The sequence below is a fragment of the Poromitra crassiceps genome, assembly GCF_964638095.1.
Source record: "Poromitra crassiceps genome assembly, chromosome: 2".
In the NCBI taxonomy this organism is placed as follows: domain Eukaryota; kingdom Metazoa; phylum Chordata; class Actinopteri; order Beryciformes; family Melamphaidae; genus Poromitra; species Poromitra crassiceps.
In genome coordinates, this window is record NC_139624.1 from 59,343,805 (window position 1) to 59,364,468 (window position 20,664).

The 20,664-nt window shown below is 45.8% G+C and overlaps 1 protein-coding gene across 1 annotated transcript in view; it reads left to right on the top strand.

Annotated features, from left to right (window-relative positions):
- Positions 1–20,664, top strand: part of rassf8b (Ras association domain family member 8b) — a gene marked incomplete at both ends in the record, with an annotated part of 38,654 nt that overhangs the window by 17,477 nt on the left and 513 nt on the right. Inside the window, 4 exons of the mRNA XM_083656039.1 lie at positions 344–547; positions 5,149–5,223; positions 9,811–9,933; positions 17,917–18,046. Coding sequence (XP_083512165.1) covers positions 344–547; positions 5,149–5,223; positions 9,811–9,933; positions 17,917–18,046 — 532 coding nt within the window. The remainder of the gene's footprint in view (positions 1–343; positions 548–5,148; positions 5,224–9,810; positions 9,934–17,916; positions 18,047–20,664) is intronic.

Genomic DNA, 20,664 nt, shown 5'->3' on the forward strand with positions numbered 1-20,664 from the left:
CATAATATGCGTATGCAGCCTCCTCAGCCCAGGTGCTGGGTAAAACCACTAATTGAAAGATATATCTACACACACCGGATTCAAGCTCTCAGTACTTTATTGAATCTTTATTGCATTTTTCGTCTTATTACTCATCCGATAAAGCTGAACCTGCACCCTTCCCTCTCTTACATAATTTACATTTTCAGAACCCTTATTATGCCCTCTGATGTATTTCAAGCTTTATGTCACTGTCTACATCATACTACTTACGATTTATAATCGCTATTGCTTTTTTAGTATTATTTTATGTTCTCTTGGGGGGCAATAAAAGTTTAAAGTCTATTCAATTTCCATTCACCAGGGAGGGAACCTGGAGGAGGAGCTGCTGCTTCTGGAGCAGCAGGTGAGGAGGAATGAGGCTGAGGTGGAGGACGAGGAGTTCTGGCAGAACGAGCTGCAGATCGAGCAGGAGAGCGAGCGGCAGCTTCGGCAGCAGCTAGCGGAGCTGCAGAGCCGCATACAGGACTGTGAGGCGAAGCTGGTGGAGTACCTCACCCGCATACAGGTGAGCAGCGGGTGCCCCCAGACCTCACCTTGATCCCCTGGATGCTAGCTGGTTGGGTTCATATATAGACAGCATGTGTATACTATCAGTCAAAAGTTTGGACACATGCATTTGTTTATTTTTAGTATTTTCCACATTTTAGAATAAGCATCAAAAGTATGAAATAGCACAAGATCTATTTTAATGGAAAGGCAATTGAAAATTGAAATTCATACATAAAAAGAGATTTAAAATAAATATATATATATATATATATATATATATATATATATATATATATACCATATATATATATATATATATATGAAATGTCAATAATTTGAGCATTAGCCTTAAAGTTATAATCTCGAAGATTTCAATTTCATTCTATTTGGCGACACCTATGACGATGAGCAGTAATTGCAGGTGAGATCCAAACAGTGTTGCATATTATGTGAAGTTAGCAGAGTTGGGGGTAACGCGTTACAAAGTAACGCGTTACTGTAATCACATTACTTTTGTCGGTAACGAGTAGTGTAAGGCACTACTGTACCTAAGTGCAGTAATCACATTACAGTTACTAATCAAACGCTTACCTTGTTACATGCGTGAGAAAAGATCTCCGTTTTAATAGTAGATCCTGTGTCCCATCAGACAGGTCATTTAACTGCACAGCAGATTCAATCATGGTGCCAATATTTCAACTTTGTATTAGCATGCAGAACAGCACTATTAGTCGACACATAGCTTATCAGATAACTAACATCATGCATATAGAACAATAAATCATTTTAACCTCCAAAACACATTGACAAACAAATAATTGACACAAAAACACAGTACCCCCAGGGCATGCTGGGAACTCCGCCCACTTTCCTCTTCCACGGGTTAAATTTCCCAGAAGGCTTTGCATAACTTTTTACACTCTGTTTTCCAATTAAATCAGGCTAAAGAGTGTTAGATATAAATAATATGTATTTTAACACAACATGCAATTCTGGAATATCTGAATATTGGACTAAATTAAATTAAATTAAATGTAAACCTAAACCATAAGAGAAACCCACATGCAGCGATGGGGTCTGTAAATACATTACATTACATTACATTACGTCATTTGGCAGACGCTTTTATCCAAAGCGACTTACAATAACACATTTTTTGTCAGCAATAGAACAGTCAACTATGGAGCACAGTCTATGACAACTACAGCTTCTGGAGGAACAGTGGTACAAGTTTAGGTTAGTGGTACAAGGTTGGTTAGGTATTTTTTTTTTTTTTTTATATAAGGAAAGAGAGAGACGAAGTTAGATCAAGAAGGGCCCAGATGGAGCCTGAAAAGGTGTGTCTTTAGTCTTTTCCGAAAGATCGGCAGTGATTCAGCAGTCCTGACCGAAGGTGGAAGCTCGTTCCACCATTGAGGTGCCAGGGACGAGAAGAGTCGAGATCGGGATGAGCGACTTTTGAGCCCCCGTAGTGAAGGAGGGGCGAGGCGACCTGCACTGGTGGAGGAGCGAAGGGAGCGGTGAGAGGTTTGGAACCTGACCATGGATTGCAGGTACCGGGGAGCTGTCTGGTGTACTGCCCTGTAGGCCAGTACCAGTGTCTTGAATTTGATGCGGGCCGAGATGGGAAGCCAGTGGAGCTCCTGGAAGAGGGGAGTGACGTGAGAGAATTTGGGTTGGTTGAATATCAGACGGGCTGCAGCGTTCTGAATGAGCTGAAGCGGTCGGATGTCGGTGGCAGGTAGGCCGGCCAGAAGCACGTTGCAGTAGTCCAGGCGGGAGGAGACAAGAGACTGGACCAGGAGTTGAGTCGCTTCTCTTGTGAGAAAGGGACGGATTTTGTGGATGTTGTAGAGAGAGAACCTACAGGAGCGCGCTGTAGCAGCTATGTTGGCAGAGCAAGACAGCTGGTTGTCAAGGATCACCCCAAGGTTCTTGGCTGTTTGGGAGGGAAGTACAGTGGTGTTGTCAATGGAGATGGAGAGATCTGCAAGAGGGCAGTCTTTTCCTGGGAGGAAGAGTAGCTCGGTCTTACCAAGGTTGAGCTTGAGGTGGTGGGCAGACATCCAGTCGTACCCCTTGTAAATACGTGTTCTAGGGAAGTGGGCGCAGTGCGGTATGTTCCGTAATAGTCTGCCAATAGTCTGCCAGCAATCTGCCAAAAAGCGCCGTCTTCTACAACAAGTTTTTGTTGCGCGGAAGGACAAGAATGTGACACTGCAAACGTTCCCCTGGACAGAAGCAGCTAGCTATGGTAGCCAACGACATAAACCTCTCAAAGCATCTGCAGTGGAAACATGCTAACACAAAGCTGGTTGCAGACCCAAGCTGAGTCGCCTGCCTCGACCCAAAGCAAGCAGCAAAAGCTTTCTTTTCACCAGGTAACATCAAAATCAGAGATGGACAGGCTTGTTGCCTCCTCGTACATGGTAGAGGAAATGTTGCCAGTTTCAACACTAGAATGAAATCGCCATTTTTCAGAAACATATTGAGCAAAATACAGATGGCAGGGAATGTACAGCCACCATCAGACAGGAAAAGTTTTGCAACCTACCTTATTACGATAGAGATTTGTGCTAATATATGGGCATATATGTAAGGATTAATGTTGTATTGTTAACTGGCAAATTACGTGACAATGCATCTCAGGCGATGTTACGGAGTAACGCAAAAGTAATGTAACGAGTAGTGTAACGAATTACTTTCTCCAGGGAGTAATCAAGTAAAGTAAGGCATTACTTTTTTTGAAAGTAATGTGTAATGTGTAATATATTACTTTTTTGAGTAACGGACCCCAACTCTGGAAGTTAGTCAGTTTGTTCGGCCATAGTAACCACCCGCAATGAGACCGGAAAAAATAGTAGTAGTTGTTATCCTATTTCACATAAGAGTTGTCAGGAACCGGGGCTGTTTCTCAATACCAAGAATGCGTTCTTGTTCTTGTGTTCTTGGGGAGAACGTTCTTGCTAGTCGTTCTTGGAAGAATGAACTTGCTAGGTCACAAGCACACATGACGCTGTTGGCAGTTTGAGACGATGCGTTCTTGAGGGTATTGCGCAATACCAGCGCAGAGGCCGCCTGCAGTACTACACAAATAAAAAGCTCAGCTGCAGCCAATTGTGCTCTGGAGCTTTTTGCCATTTTTCGCCATAAATGTTCGTAAAGTGGCACTTATTGAAAGGCATCAAAAGTCAACAGAAATTAATTTAGTGATGAAATAAAACTTTAAAATTGTAAAAAACTTCCCGGAGCTTATGGCGTCTTCTCTGCTGCGTTCTGCCTCCGCTTATGCCGAAATGAATGCTGGGATACGTATCTTGCCAAGTTGACACAAGTCACCACCCAGAGCATCCTCGGTAAAGTGGGCATGTCGAGAACACATCCGGGAATTTTAAGCGTTCTTGGCGAAATGTGAACTTTGCATTGGAACAGTACTTCGGCTGCGACTGATGACGTTTCACAGGGAGACAAGAACGCAAGAACACACAAGAACCCTTATTGAGAAATGGCCCTAGTAACGTTGTTGGTTACTTAGTAACAGTAGTTGAAGAGCGAGTCTATTGCGTTAGCTCTGTCTACTCTCTCTGGGATTTTACCACAGACGCCCAGTTCATAATGCTGCATTACTGAAAATGGTAAGGCTTCCATCAATGGGCCATAGGCTCAATCACCATTGTGTTAACTCAAATGGCTTTAATTAAGAGAATGAAAAATGTAGTACTTATCCATACAATACACCAGCGATCAGCAACCTAGGGCATGGGTGCCACCTCTGGCACACGAAGGGTTAATCACTGGCACGGCAGCACACAGTAGCAATAAGTGCACAATTGAGATTTTTTTGTAGAAATATTGTGCATATTGTGTATAAGTGCCCTGCCATATTACCTATTTCACAGCCATTTGCAGTTGCATGACCTGTTATTTAGGATATTTACGGTAGTGACCCACTCTACTCTGCCTCTGAGAGAAGGACCATGCTGTGTATCTTTCATAGTGCTCGCATTTCAATGTCCTTATTTTGGATGGAATAACATTACACATCCGTTGGAGATTTAAATTGTGATGTCCGAGTCATTAATCTTGGTGTGGCACAATTTGAAAATGGCACTTGATCAAAAAGGTTGCCGACCGCTGCAATACAGTATTTACTTTTGACTGCTAGTGTATATTAGAGCCCATTTGATTTCCCATGCAGTCTGCTTGTACATATTGGTTACATGACTACCACCAAGTTTATTTCCTGCCACAACTGAAGTATTGTTGGTACAGAGATAGATTGTATGTCATTATATAGTATTTATGTGCAAAGTTTCTGTTTACATGTAATCTAATCCATAGTCCTGACCCTTGACCGTTTAAAACGCACAAACAATAATTACTTATGTCTGCCTTTGTAGTGTAGTGTTCCCATTTTCTTTCTGTGGAGATCATTTTCATTGCAGTTCCACTTTCTTAGGTTCTTAGGTATCAAATGGAAATTAATCTACAGGTATATTCTGAGTAATAAGAGAGTTTATGCTGCAAATGTCACAGCCCGTTTCAGACCCATTTGAGTATGCAGAGTGTTTGCTCATAGGACAGCGTGTGACTCTTATTATCTGTTCTGTTCTGTAGAGTATGGAGGTGGGGCTGGAGCAGGAGCGGCTGCAGCAAGAGGTGGAGCTCAACCAGAAGGCCAATGAGGAGGAGGTACGACTCCGTCCTGACCATCGACATATAATAGATGGACTGAGGACCTGGTCCCGTTCAGTGAAGCCGCTGCATGTTACAGTAGATCGCCGCTCTGGCGGTGGTATCCAGTATAGGTCACAAGGCCCACCTCCACATGTTAGTGGATGGGGAAATGGACAACCGAAACAATCACAGTACATGTCAGATACGTTTTTCCTAAAGGTGGTTTATATCATTTTAGATAGTTCTTATCACGCTAATGCCTAAGTGCAAGTGGTCATTTTTCTGATCGGTTTGTTTTTAATTAGTTATTTGACATATAAAAAGGGATGATTGACAGCTGTGGCAGCCAGTCTCAAGCCATCATTGGCTGGACAGGCTCTTCACCTTATAGATCTAGTTTACATAGAGAAGACACTGCTTGGTAAAACAAGGAAGACACTGCTTGATCTGTCTACCAGACTGTATATCGATGGACCGCAATAAAAAGGACATTGTTTTGAGAAAGGTGCGCGAGGAAGTAACGTTGGTTGGGGACTGAAGTAAGTTCAGAAAATATGTGTTTTATTAGTTACTCCAGCTACGTTAGCGGTTATTTTAATACACAATGGTTTTAACCGATGCAGGCTAGCATATTTGTCGGCTTAATAGTACTATAACCTAACAACCGATAACGATAGCTGGAATAACACAATAGACACATATTTTCAGAACTTACCAGGTTGCCTGCATATGCCAGGAAATGTGTTTTATAACGTTACAACTCCCGGGTATAAAATGAGGCCTACACAATACCAGCCATTAGCTAATAGCTAACGGGTTAGCCTGTCGCAAACAGACACTAGGTTTTATTTGGGGTGAAGCAAGAGGAGAGTATTTGTGTTGCGTTCGCAAGCTCCTCTCCTCATAGCTGTTGTATAAGGATACAGAAGAGACAGGCAGCTGGATAACGTTAGTTAGAAAAATGACCCGACTGAGACGCAGCAGCACTGGGCTGCCCAGTCAGTAAACGTGTTACAACGTAGCCAAAGGTTCAGTTCGATTTCACCTGCTAAACCAACATTTGTTACAAAATGAATTAAATCATAATGTTAATCAAATGCTACGGAAACATTAGCTAATCAACAGAGCTGCAAAGATCAGTTCATCGGATAATCATTTCCCCCTGTATGACGGTTTGTTACCCAGAGAGCACCCCGGAGTCTGGCTGCTAGGAGCAATCTCCGACAATGAAATTCAGATTTCCGTACAGGCGTCATTTTGATAAACTGACCTCGTAGTGGGAATCTACATGGTTACTTTTGGCGAGACAAAAATATTAGAACTTAATGGGCCATATTTACAGAGCTAGAGAGGATTGACTACACAATGCACTGTGCGCAAATCTAGAAACAGCAGCTCTACATAAGAAAGTTTAGAGGTGATAGAGGGGGGGGCTCAGTCAACCCAAAAGAGCTACTGCGCAGACTCTGGTTCTCTGATCTGAGAAGATTTTGGCTTCAAAGGGAGGAGATAGGCACGCTTTCTCCATTCATATATATCTCAATGGTCCTGACACCTTATCCAACCTTGGTTACCAAAACACAAACCATAGCATGCAAACAGACATTAATGTACTGTTGTTGTATTTAATCAGATCCCCCCCTCCCTCCATTTTCTCCCCAATTGTACTTGACCAATTCCCCCTGCTGTCCGTGCCGTTGGAGTTGCTCCACCCCCTCTGCCGATCTGTGGAGAGTTGTAGACTAGCACATGCTTCCTCCGATAGATGTGCAATTGCCAGCTGCTTCTTTTCACCTGACAGTGAGGAGTTGCACTGTCAGGACATAGTGCGTGGGAGGATCATGCTATTCCCCACAGTTCCCCTCCTCCCCGAACATGCGCCCCGATGACCAGAGGAGGCGCTAGTCCAGTGACCAGGACACATACCCTTAATCCAGCTTCCCACACGCAGACACGTCCAATTGCGCCTGTATGAACGCCCAACCACGCTGGAGGTAACACTGGGGCTCAAACCTGCGACCCTCATGTAGGGAATCTATTGCAAAGATCCAGATCTGTGTGTGTGTGCGTGTGTGTGTGTGTGTGTGTGCGCGTGTGCGCGTGTGCATGCGTGCATCCATATTCCCTATGATTGAGCATGTAGCTTTGTAAAGAGGGGTCAAGCCACCCCCATTCACAATATCACCCCATTTTTAGAAGTGCATGCAGCTCTACATAATGCATATGCATAAATCTTAGCTTGCTTTTCTGAAATGTAATCCAGTCAACATTCAAATCCAATCACCAGTCAACCACAAGCACTGAGCAGATTCTGAAATATTAAGTGTCTGTTCAGTCTAATAAATCCGTGGTTCCCAAAATGGCATTTGAAACCCCTCGGAGATGCTTTAGCATTTCTGTGTGGCCCCAGAAATTGACAAACTGATTCATTTGAGTATTATTTCATACACTAGAATAGAAGTGATCTCAGCTACAGTGTAAACAGTTCTGTGATTCTCAGCTAAATCATATCTAACGGCAAATATCTTCTTGGATGGCGATATCTGGGATAAATCCGATCACTTGAGAGACATTAGCCGATTGTAAATCTAATAAGGGATCTTAAACATGACCAAGTTTAGAAACCCCCATACTAATCAGAGATGAGTATGACACATAACACTGTGTTGTCTTTCACTTACAACTTAACGTTTCCAAAACGAAAGAGAGGTTTGTATTGATTTTAGACGTTCCCCCCCTGTTCCCCAGAGCAGTATTGTCAACGGTCAGCCTGTCGACATAGTGACCGACTACAAATATCTGGGTACGGTAATTGACAGCAAGCTGAAGTTTGATCTGAATACTGACATGCTCTGTAAGAAAGGTCAGCAGCGCCTTTTCTGCCTTAGGAAGCTGGCCAAATTTCAGGTCGACAAAACTCTGATGAAAATGTTCTATAGTGCTTTTGTGGAGTCTGTCATTTCCTTTTCCATAATCTGCTGGTATGGTAATCTTTGTGCAAAAGACAAGAACTCCCTGGAGAGAATAGTGAAGGTGGCTTCAAAAATAGCCGGAACCCAGTTCAGAAGCCTGGACCAGATCTGTAACAATCAGGTGCTGAAAAAAGCTGTGTCCATCCGATTAGATGATGCCCACCCTCTGAGGTTCGATTATGAGCTGCTTCCTTCCGGGCTCCGCCTTCGTGCCCCCATAGTTAAAAAGAACAGATACAGAAATTCCTTTGTGCCTGTCTCTATCAGAGCGATGAACGCTGCTGGGGTACAAATGTAATGTCTCCCCATCTGCCGTTGCTGTTATTTTATTTATTTTATCCTTTTATTCTTTTATCCTTTTATTTTTTATCTTTTATCTTTTATCTTTTATCTTTATTTATTCTTAGGGGTACAGTACAGTATATCTGTATTATATACTTTGTCTGCCCTTTGGTCTGGACCGTGGTTTTCCTTTGTGCGTTAATACAATGATACATTGTAGCTCTTTCTTGTGATATAAATGTGCTGCTGAGAGTGAAGCAGTGGTGTTGTCTACGTGCTACGCAGGTATACGCAGTATACACACTGCGAAATGACTCAGATTTGCGTATGCGCACTGGGAAATGCGCTATGATACGTATCGTTTTCAATTTCCATTCATAAAATTCACCCTACGTTCACACACAGCACCCAAGCCTTGCCTTTACCCACGCTTTTAAATAGGCGTCCTTTTTAGTCAATGAGGCTGTGTACACAGGGCGCCTCAACGTGAACCTTCTGTGTACCCACGCCTCGCCGCCTGAGCTGCGCCGATTTTTACGTGAGTTTGATTTTCAGCCGACTAGGCGCGTGAAGGCAGACTTTTTCTGTCAAGCCATGAAAGAAAAACGCGACAATATCCGTGGGAAATGGCAAAGTCAACTGAATTTCAAAATGAAATGCTGTTACAGCGTTGAGCAGAGAGAGAGAGAGAGAGAGAGAGAGAGAGAGAGATTGACGGGTGGCTATCACGTGGGGCTTTCTCCCCGTTGGCAAACAAATCTTCAGGAGAGAGAATAGCGACCGAAGAAGCAAGATGAAGCTGATAGCTGAAGCTATTCTGTAAATTTGGGGAGGAACAACAACAACAAAAAATGGGTCGAATCTCCGCCTACTTCCGGCCGAAACCACGCCCCCCCACGGGGGGGGGGGGGGGGGGGGGGTCAGAGTCAGTATACCCTCTGAAAAAAGGTAGACTACACCACTGGAGTGAAGGCAGTCACTCGCCACACTGCACTTTGCTACCATGCACTTTATATCTCTACTGTGCACTTTAGATCGTTGCTACTGTTGTCATTTGCACTTTAACTGTTGTGTTGCACTTTAAACTGCTGTTCTAGACTGTTTTTATAATGTCTTTTTGTCTTATCTGTTTTTATGTATGTACTTTGTACTACGCTTTTTGCAATCCAATTTGCCCTTTTGGGACACTTGAATCTTGAATCTTGAATGGAATCAAATGTTAAAAATGCATCTTAAGAACAACTCCTATGGGCATCTGCATCTTCTATGTGGTCGACATTTTGCTTGCTGTTAATATTCTTGAAGATTATTAGCATGAGAATTGGCTTTCACTTGCTGTGTGTTGCAGGTGCGAGCTCAGCTGGGCAAAGTGAGGACGGAGTTGGAGATGCACAGCCAACACACGGCACGGCTGGAGAGCAGCTGCAGGGCGTTGGACCGCTCACTTGGACAGTCCAGCAAAAGACTCCAGGTCCAGTTCATATTTTACTGGTTGATTTTGGTTTCATTCAGAACTTGGAAATTATAAGGAACTTGACAGCAGTAGAGCGCATACCTCTGCCACCACTCTGTCAAGATACGCCAGTTTCACATGTTGGATGTTCACCATAATTTCTTCCATACACCATTACCAGCAACGCATTTTCATGACTGGACCTGAAATGGGACATGCGATCTGTCTGTTCAAATTCCAGACACCTCACATGACCACTCAGCTCAGAGACCATTAGTGCTGCCTGCCCTTCTACCACTAGAACAAATTGTGTGTGTGTGTGTGTGTGTGTGTGTGTGTGTGTGTGTGTGTGTGTGTGTGTGTGTGTATATATATACCGGTATATACACACACACACACACACACACAGTATATCTATCTATCTATCCAGGGCCGCCGCACCCTATACGCAGAGTACGCAGACTGCGTAGGGCATTATGTGCTCTTAAAGGAGAATTTCGGTTTTTTACACCACGGTCCTCATTTCCAGCTTAAAATATGATGTTTTACTCACCCAAATACCTTTGGTTTCATTCGGATCCCCACAGAAGATCTGTCGCACTGAGTACACTCCTCAAACAGCCTATAATTGGAGCATACGGGGCAAGCTCCATGCGCTCTGTAAATAACACTTTTTCAGTCACGCCGCGCTCCATATTCTCATTATATGATACATAAATACACGTGAGGCTGTTTGTACGCCTCCGGGCTGTTCAGGTCTCCTCATACGGGGTCTGTGAATCCAAATCTCGTTCGTCCCGTTCAAGTCTCGTGAGAGTTTCCACACCGGCTGCTCTGAAGTTACAGGAGATATTCCCGTCGTGATTATTGTCTTGTTCACAACAACTTGAAGATTTTGTGAAACGATGGCCGCCCTTATCGATTTGAGCCAGAGTATATGCTTGCAGAGTTTGCCGAAATTGAAGAGCGGACGAGGAGAGAGAGGGACAGCAGGACGAACAAGCCGCTGCACGGCCGAGAATAAATGGTGATTGGTGGTGTTCATGTGGACGCTGTAACTCTCTGTTAGATGATGTCATCATTCCTACTATGATGTCATAGATCACTGATGATGTCGCAGACGGTGATGATGTCATGATTCATAAGTGTCTAAATCATGCCTCTCGGATGGTCTCACTGATGATGTCATAACACAAGGTGATGTCATATTCGGGATCTATAAAGGTTTGCACTGCAAGTCCTCTGGAGTTGTTCATACTGTAGACTATTCTCACAACAACCCTCTGCAACAGTTTCCATCTTTCGAACCTTGCAGACCCAGCTATCAAGTTCCACAGCGTTCCTAGTTATCGAGACTTCAGTTACCAAGTGTGTCTTGGCCATCAAGTATCCGCACCTAAATCTACATGTCTCACAGCGACCCTAACAGTATGAACAACTCAGAAGCAGATTTAGCGGATACATTTCCGCCAATCAGGGAGGAAGACCCTGAGACGCCAGTTTCCCCGCTGGCCGCTTCAGGTGGGCCACCAGGCGAATCAATGACACATGTCACCGTGGAGACCATGCAGACGCACACCGCGGACATTCTTTGTTGCCTGCTTGACACCCAGAAGGATCTGGCTTCTGAGGTCGATGGTCGGTTCGCCCTCCTGGTGAACCGGCTAGATCGGCTCAACGATGGGGGTGTCTTTCCGCAGTCCTCCGCTCCCCCTCCTCCTGAGCAGATTGTTGCCCCAACCCAAACACTGGAGGTTTCCAGTGCAGCCATGCCTCTTGCTCCCACCGTGCCTGCCTCGCAGCAGCTGGTTGAGCCACTGCACGTGTCCCTGCTAGCAGTGGCGTGCCTGACCAAGTTGGTGCCCTAGGCAAGATTTTTGCTGGTGCCCCCCCTCGCCCCTCCCCCAAAGAAAATATAATAAAAATTATATCACAGCTAATTCCACCACTGCAGTGCAGGTTCAGAATCGCCCTCCCCCAGTGGTGCTGGAAGTACTTTCAGGTAGGGGGTGCTGTAAGGAAGGGACTCTCGGTGCTGCCCGCGAGGGCAGCGCCGAAGAAAATTTGACGTTTTTTGGACTTTCATCCATATTTAGAAGAATATTTAATTTTAAATTAACATTAGAATTATACTGTTGTGATGTCATTATTCAGTATCTTCTCCTTTTCTCACTCACTTTCATGTAAGCACCTGCTCTCCCTTTAGTCGTTTTACACTACAACAGACAGCAACACAGGCATAAACACTGAACTTATTATTATTATGGAAAACCAGATTATGATGAAAATCAAACACTTTTGAAGAGAGAGCGTATGAAATAAGATTAGAGCTGGGAAGCACAAACTGTTTTTTAATGCATCTTGTTGGTGGTATAGACACAAGACAGCCAAATCCAACCATTTCGAAAATCCCATTTCTTGCCACCAGGGGGTGCTGCAGTACCCTCAGCACCCACCTTCCAGCTCCCTCCCCCACGCTGGGAAAAAGCTCCGAGCAGGTAGAAGGGGGCGCGGCCGCGCAGGGGGTGGGGTGGTATGGATTAGGGACCATGGTGAAAGTGCTGCAGCCCAGGCAGCCAGAAAGCCAGAATTAGAAAAATGATTTCACTATTATTTAAAGACTTAAGACGTTGTTCTGCTTATTTTTTGTCTACTATTGTAAAATAATAGTAGGCCTATTATCATGAAAAAGTATTTGTAATTTTTTTTTTTTACCCTCTCTGACGCCCCTAACGGCTCAAGCGCCCCTAGCATTTGCCTAGTTCGCCTAATGGACGGCACGCCACTGTCTGCTAGGTGCAGCTGAGCGTCGGGACGATTTCAAAGAGAGGCTTGCAGGACTGCTGCAGGCGGAGGGCATGACTGTAGATGACCTCCGTCAGTTACTTCCTGCTGCCCCGGCCCCTACTTCCGCGCTGAATGCCAGCATGGTTCAAGGCAGGGCAGTGGATGGCCCCCGTAACATACCCCCTACTCGAGACCCATCCGCTAGCCCCACTGAACCCATCCTGCAAGCACTGGGTGAGTTGCTTGATAGGACTAGGCCCCCTACTGCTGCTGCTGTTGAGCATGTTAGTTTTAGCCGCCTACGTCTGTTCTCCGGAATTCTGCCCACTCCGGCGGGAGAAGAACAGTTTGAGCACTGGTTCGAGCAAGCGCGCCTTATGGTTGAGGAGTGTGACTGCTCTCCTAAGGAGAAGAGGATGAGACTGATGGAGAGCCTCAAAGGCGCGGCACTGGAGATTGTTAAAGCAGTCCGAGCCCATGACTCCGGAGTTAGCCCTGAAAGGTGCCTGGAAGCACTTGAGCACGTCTTTGGGACTGCGGAGTCTGGAGATGACCTGTACTTTGCGTTCCGCCTGATACAGCAACAGTCAGGCGAGAAGCTCTCCGACTTCCTGAGGCGTCTGGAACGATCGCTGGATAAGGTGGTTCAGCGTGGTTCACCGGGGAGTGTGGATAAGGTGCGGCTAGAGCAACTGCTGAGGGGCGCAGTAGCCTCTGACTTGATGTTGGTTAATCTCCGCCTGAGAGAGAGAAGAGTGGAGCCGCCAACCTTCCTTCAATTGTTTTCTGAGATCCGCACGGAAGAGGAGTATGAGTCTTCAAGAAAGAGACTCAACCCCATTGGGCAGAGTGCCCATGTGGGGCTGGAGGTCGACTTGAGACAGGCTGAGGTTCTGAGTATGAGGGCTGACATTAAAGAGCTCAAGTCCTTGATTGCGGCTGGGGGGGCTCGGCCGGGCCAAGCGATGCAGGAGTGTCTCGTGAAGACGCCCACCTACACCGCAGATACCGTACCTAGTCCTGCCCCCCCCCCCCCCCCCCGCTACCGCGGTCTTTGCTACTACCCCTCCCTCTCGACTGGGCAGGGACCACCTCACCAATGAGGAGAGGCAACGCCGTGTCCACAACAACCTCTGCCTTTATTGTGCCTCGCCGGACCATAAGGTCGCCACCTGCCCCGACTGCCAGAGAGGACCCAAAGGACTAAAAGATTAGGCTCAGTAGCCATAGGGCAGTTGCTACTGAGCCAGACCGACTGCCCCTCTCTGCCCGTATCGTTGTCTGATTCCACCCTCTCGTGGCGGGGTCAGCCCCTTGACCTCCCTGCCTTCGTCGACTCGGGGGCGGAGGGGTGCTTCTTGGACCGCGGTGTTGTTGCTCGACTGGACGTGGGAACCGTTCCACTTTCCCCCGCCCTTGAGGCCGTAACCCTCGGGGGCCAGTGCTTCGCCCATATTACTGAGAGGACCATGCCAGTTGACCTTCGCTTTTCTGGGAATCATCGGGAGACGATTCCACGTGACCGACTGTCCCAATACTCCCGTGGTCCTCGGCCGCCCCTGGTTAGACCTGCACAAGCCCCTCCTCCACTGGTCCCCTGGCAAGGACAAGGTGGTTTCGTGGAGTCCCTATTGCCATGCAAATTGCCTGGTCGCCGCGCTCACTCCGGCTTCCCCTGCACCGGTGTCGGCTGCAGCTCCTCCGGATCTGTCGTCTGTTCCCATGGTTTTCCATGATTTGGCCCCGGTGTTCGGGAAAGAGCATACCCTGTCCCTCCCACCCCACCGACCTTTTGATTGCGCTGTTGACCTTAAGGCTGGGGCGACCTTTCCCCGCAGCCGGCTGTACAACCTCTCCCGTCCTGAGCAGGAGTCGATGAGAACCTACATCCGTGACTCCTTGGCTGCGGGCATCATTAGGCCCTCGTCATCTCCGGTGGCCGCAGGGTTTTTCTTTGTGGGGAAGAAGGATGGGACCCTTAGACCGTGTATTGATTTCCGAGGGTTGAACGACATCACGGTAAAGAACACGTATCCCCTGCCACTCATTAGCTCCGCCTTCCCACCCCTTCATGGCTCCAAGATATTCTCCAAACTTGATCTACAGAATGCCTACGCACCGGGTCAGAGAGTGTGGCTCTCGTCTCGGAACGTTCCCTTGAGAGTCGAATCCAGGAAGCTTGCACCCCGTTTTATCGGACCTTTTGCTATTGAGCGGGTTGTGAACCCTGCGGCTGTCCACTTGGTTCTTCCTGCTTCTCTCCGTCGCATCAACCATACCTTCCACGTATCCCAGGTCAAGCCGGTGCACTCTAGTCCCTTGTGCCCTCCTGCGGCGGCTCCCCCGCCGCCTTGGTTAATCGACGACCACCCTGCCTACACGGTCCGGCGGCTGCTGGACAGGCGACGCATGGGTCGTGGGTTTCAATATCTGGTGGATTGGGAGGGATACGGCCCGAGGAGCGCAGTTGGGTTCCTCGCCGGTTCATCCTTGACGCTGCGCTCATTCGGGATTTCCTTGCGTCTGATCGGGCGCCAGGTGGCGCCCGTAGAGGGGGGGTACTGTTAGATGATGTCATCATTCCTACTATGATGTCATAGATCACTGATGATGTCGCAGACGGTGATGATGTCATGATTCATAAGTGTCTAAATCATGCCTCTCGGATGGTCTCACTGATGATGTCATAACACAAGGTGATGTCATATTCGGGATCTATAAAGGTTTGCTCTGCAAGTCCTCTGGAGTTGTTCATAGACTATTCTCACGACAACCCTCTGCAACAGTTCCCATCTTTCGAACCTTGCAGACCCAGCTATCAAGTTCCACAGCGTTCCTAGTTATCGAGACTTCAGTTACCAAGTGTGTCTTGGCCATCAAGTATCCGCACCTAAATCTACATGTCTCACAGCGACCCTAACACTCTCACGGTTCACAGACCCCGCTAGAGGAGAGCTGAACAGCCCGGAGGCGTACAAACAGCCTCACGTGTATTTATGTATCATATATTGAGGATATGGAGCGCGGCGTGACTGAAAAAGTGTTATTTACAGAGCGCATCATGGAGCTTGCCCCGTATGCTCCAATTATAGGCTGTTTGAGGAGTGTACTCAGTGCGACAGATCTTCTGTGGGGATCCGAATGAAACCAAAGGTATTTGGATGAGTAAAACATCATATTTTAAGCTGGAAATGAGGACCGTGGTGTAAAAAACCGAAATTCTCCTTGGGCCTGCAAATTTTTTTTTTTTTTTTTTTTGTGTGCCTGCAGTCAGGCCACTCACTGAACAGCAGGCCAGGCGCCGCCTACTGGTTTACTAGTGGTTTTATTACTTTATTCAGGGTTAAAGTGGGTGCATCTCATTGTAAAATTGGACTCTGCCCAAATTGGGCTTCAAACGGCCCAAATTGAGCTTCAACCGGCCCAAATCTGGCTTCAACTGGCCCAAATCTGGCTTCAAACGACCCAAATCGGGCTTCAAACAGCCCAAATCTGCCTTCAAATGGCCCAAATCTGGCTTCAAACGGCCCAAATTGGGCTTCAAACGGCCCAAATTTTTCGCCGCCGCCCTTCGGACGCCGGCACGCGCGCCGGCCCGTATCGGCCTGGCCTGCCTGGTATCTAATCCCCGGCCTGAATTATGATCCCAGTAAATATAGTAAATATACTGTATGAATAAGTATTCGGTTTTAAGATTGCAGTTGTGTATTTTGCGGGGGGGGGGGGGGGGGGGGCACCACAAAACAATTACGCTTAGGGCACCCAAATGGCCAGCAGCGGCCCTGTATCTATCTATCTATCTATCTATCTATCTATCTATCTATCTATCTATCTATCTATCTATCTATCTATCTATCTATCTATCAGGGCAATTCAATCTAAACTGGAAATGAGCTCTCCAGTGCCTCTTTGTTGTTTGATTTGTGGTATCAATTCAATACGTTCGGAAGTTATATAGCTTTATGAGACGCCACGCCCACTACCATGACCCCCTTTGGCCAATTGGTGTGAAAAGAAATTCAGTTCTTCCTGTCCCCATGACCAATGTTTCTGCAAAGTTTGGTGCAAATATATTCACAACTGTTAGAGATATCCTGCTAACAGACAAACAAACAGAATGGGGTGAAAACCTAATACTGTAATTATAAGATCCCCTTCTTCGGCATTTTGCTTCAAAAAAGGATGTTCCAATTACAGCATGTTACTCCACAGGAAGATCATTCCATGTGGAAGATGAGATTTTTTTTTTTTTTTTCTCTCTCTCTCATTAAACAAGTCAGATAGGCTTGGCTCCATGGGGTGTGTGAAGACAACACTCGCTATCTGAAAGGTCCTGTGAACGCAGGTGAACCCAGAGACGTCAACGCTCATTTACCTCTGGACAATGAAGCAAAGTTTAATCTCTGGCTTGCAGGGCTGTATGCTGTATCACTGGCTGCTTATATCCCAGTATGGATTGAGCTGCTGTATGTATACAGGTTAGGTCCAGCAGGGTGTGGGAAGTGTGAGGTAATGAGAAGGGAGGAGGGGATTACAGCATTCTTTGGCTGATTAGAGAGGGCCCTGAGTAAGCCCACAACCCCTTGGCTTCAGTTGCATAACCTTCTGGGAATGTACTCATCTCAGCCCCCCAAAATTCCTCTTCACCCATTTTGACTGTAGTCCCTTATGGATTTCACCTATTAAATCCACCTCAGTCGCAAAGGGAAGATGTACACGGGGGGGAAGGGGGGGGGGGGGGGTTAGGGTCAGGGGGTGGAAAAATAAAATAATGTAACTACACTGAAGGTCTGAAATATTAGGAACATCTCCTTGATATTGAATTGCAACCCCTTTTTGCACGATCCACACCTTAGTTATCTCAAAGCTTAAAGCTCCTCTAACTCATAATCTGCTTCTTTTGATCTACATCTCCTCCTTTGTGATTGGTACAGATTTGTGAAATCAATGAAGGATACCGAATTTCACCTGGATTCGCCTCATCAGTGTAAAGAGCAAGTGTCCCTAATATTTTGGACATTGTGTCAGTATATGTTGTCAATATGTTTCTGCATCATTAGCAGCAAGACAAATTCCAGTACATTCATTCATCCACACTAAGTATTGTGAAGGTCGCATTATTTGACTCACATCCCCTGCTTTACATTACATTACATTACGTCAGTCATAGGCGAAGCCCCCTGTTTGGTTCTCATGGTGTTTTTCCCCCCATAGGAGAAAGAACAAGAGCTGGAGCAGCTGACAAAGGAGCTGCGACAGGTCAACCTCCAGCAGTTCATTCAGCAGACTGGTACCAAGGTCACCGTGCTGCCTGCCGAGCCCACGCCCGAGGAGAATAACAATGGTGCACGCACACACACACACAAACACACACGCACGCACACACACACACACACACACACACACACACACACACACACACACACACACACACACACACACACACACACACACACACACACACAAGAGAGACTAGAGAGATTCTATGACTTGTCACAATATCATCACCTTGGTAAGAAATTCAACTGAAGGCATGTAAGTTAGGAAACTGGCATGCATGTTTTTGTAGTATAAATACAGTATGGATGCAGTGCCACCCTGTGGTCAAACTGAACATGACAGGTTGGAATTCGGCTGTTGGACCTGAAGGCGGTTGTGCTGTAAAGTCATGAAAATACTGCAAGTTGAACCATTTTAATTCATTTATCACTAGTAGACATACTTGCCAACGTTAAAAAAAAAAAGAGAAAAAGAGGGAGATTTTCAGGGGGATCTGCAATTGCACCTTATCTGTAAAGTACTACCCATAGAACCCTTTTCCATTCAGATATCCTGAGGTGAGAGCCTGAGAGCTCAAGGGACCCATTTGAAAATGTGTGTTTTTCCTCGCCAGAATTTAGCCTAACTTTGGAGCGTTACTTAGCCCCCTTCCCGAAAAGATAGCATGACATGGACCAATGGATGCCTTAGGTCATTGTTTCCCAAACCTGTTCTGGGCACCCACTTAAAAAAAATGACAAATCATTGTGACCCAATTCACAATAGGTCTTATCTATAAATCATAAGAAGAGCTTTCCGCATCACCTTTTATTATCTAGAAGGTTAACCATAAAATCATAACTCCATAAGTCACAACTTAGTTTTACTGTATGCATGTGTTATTGAAAACATACACGTTTAACATGATATAAATAGACCAACCTGTATTTAGGCATAGTTAACAGGCTCTTGTTTTGTTTTCCTCTCATCAGTAAAACAATATACACAATTTAAATACAATAAGACTATGCTAATTTATTTGGCGACCCAAATAAAATCTCCTGTGACGCACCTGTGGGTCCTGACCAAGTCTTTGGGAATGACGGCCTTAGTTTCATATGATACCAGAAACGCCATTCTGTCTCTAAAACTAAGTCCACTACAGCCATTTGATTTGTGTCACTAACGAGATAAATTACCATTAGGGAGCACAGTGGGAGAAAGGGTTAAAAATTGGGAGACTCCCGCGAAAATGGTGAGTGTTAGCACAGGCAGGCTATGCTCATAGAGTCTGATATTGAAGTATTCAATATTGAAGATAATGAGGGAAGAGCTATAGTTTTTGGTGGACACAAACTTTATTCTATGGTAGTGTTTTAAAGTGATAATCTGGAAGATTTTCATGTAAATAAATGTCTGTAAAGTCACTATATATCACCAACTGAGTTAACACAGTGGTGATTGAGCCTATGGCCCATTGATGAAAGCCCTTCCATCTCTCTGTATCGCAACATTTATGAACTTGTGGCGACACTTTCCCCGCCCCCCAAACAAAAAAAAACCCAAAAGATAAAACAAGCGGCACACACAGTTTTTGACGTGTTTCCCATCACCCAGCACCCACCAGAGAGGGTAGGCGGAATAGGAACAAGTTGCTGTTGTTTCCGTGTTGTTATGATCCCACTGGAGATTTGGGCAGAACACACCCTGCACCAACCTATGCAGCAGTCGAGCGCCGGGATTGGCCAGGAGCGAGCCTTTTGTTCCCATGACACCTCAAATCTCCCACACACACCCGCCCAGCCGCCCACGTGTCATAGCAATCTCCATTGGGATCCATAATAATGCACCGCTGACCAACTTCTTCTTCTTTTGAGTTGTGTGGCGGTTGGCCTCCAAGTGTTGCATTACCACACCCACTGGCCAACTTGAATGCATTAAGGAGAGAGAAAAAAAACCTTCACGTCACATATGCGACACTGTTTGGATCTCACCTGCAATTACTGCTCATGGTCATATGTGTTGTCACGGACAAGAAACTGAAATCTTCCGGATTATCACTTTAAAGCACCAACACGTAGAAATCTGTTGAGCAGCAGCAACAGTGGCCTCTGCTGCCACAAGTGGTAATTACAGATGCTAACTATGCTACTTACTTTCCTGTTTGTACGTTCAGATATCAGCCTTATTTTACAGTTTCTGCTTGTACTCTCTACCTTGCTAACCTTTCTGCAGTGTTCATAACTGGTTCGCTGGAAAAGATCGCTCCAAATATCCCCAAATTATGTTGAGTCGACTTGTTTCGTTCAGCGCCGCTAATCAATCTAGCTAACGCAGAGCGATGCACTCAGAGGGGAAACATTTCAGTTCTTATGTGTTCTTCACAATAAAGGTGTTCTGTTAGTTTGTCAGAGGAAAGCTATTAATATGAAGGAGCTGCAGCAGGGAATGGAGTTACATCCAGGTAACTTTGATGCTCCAGGACAGAGCCTTGAAGTTACACCGGGTGCAGATTGGGAATGATAGATTTGCCATTCTCCCCATTGGAAGTCTGTGTGCCATCAAAATCATTTAGAAGCTATATTAAGGTAAAATAGTTACATATTGGGGCTTTAAGTTCTGAAGCAGGAAATATATTATGTTGAGAAAAATATTTTCCTGTCACCTTTATCACCTTGCTGTGCTGCAGCTCCAAACTTTACA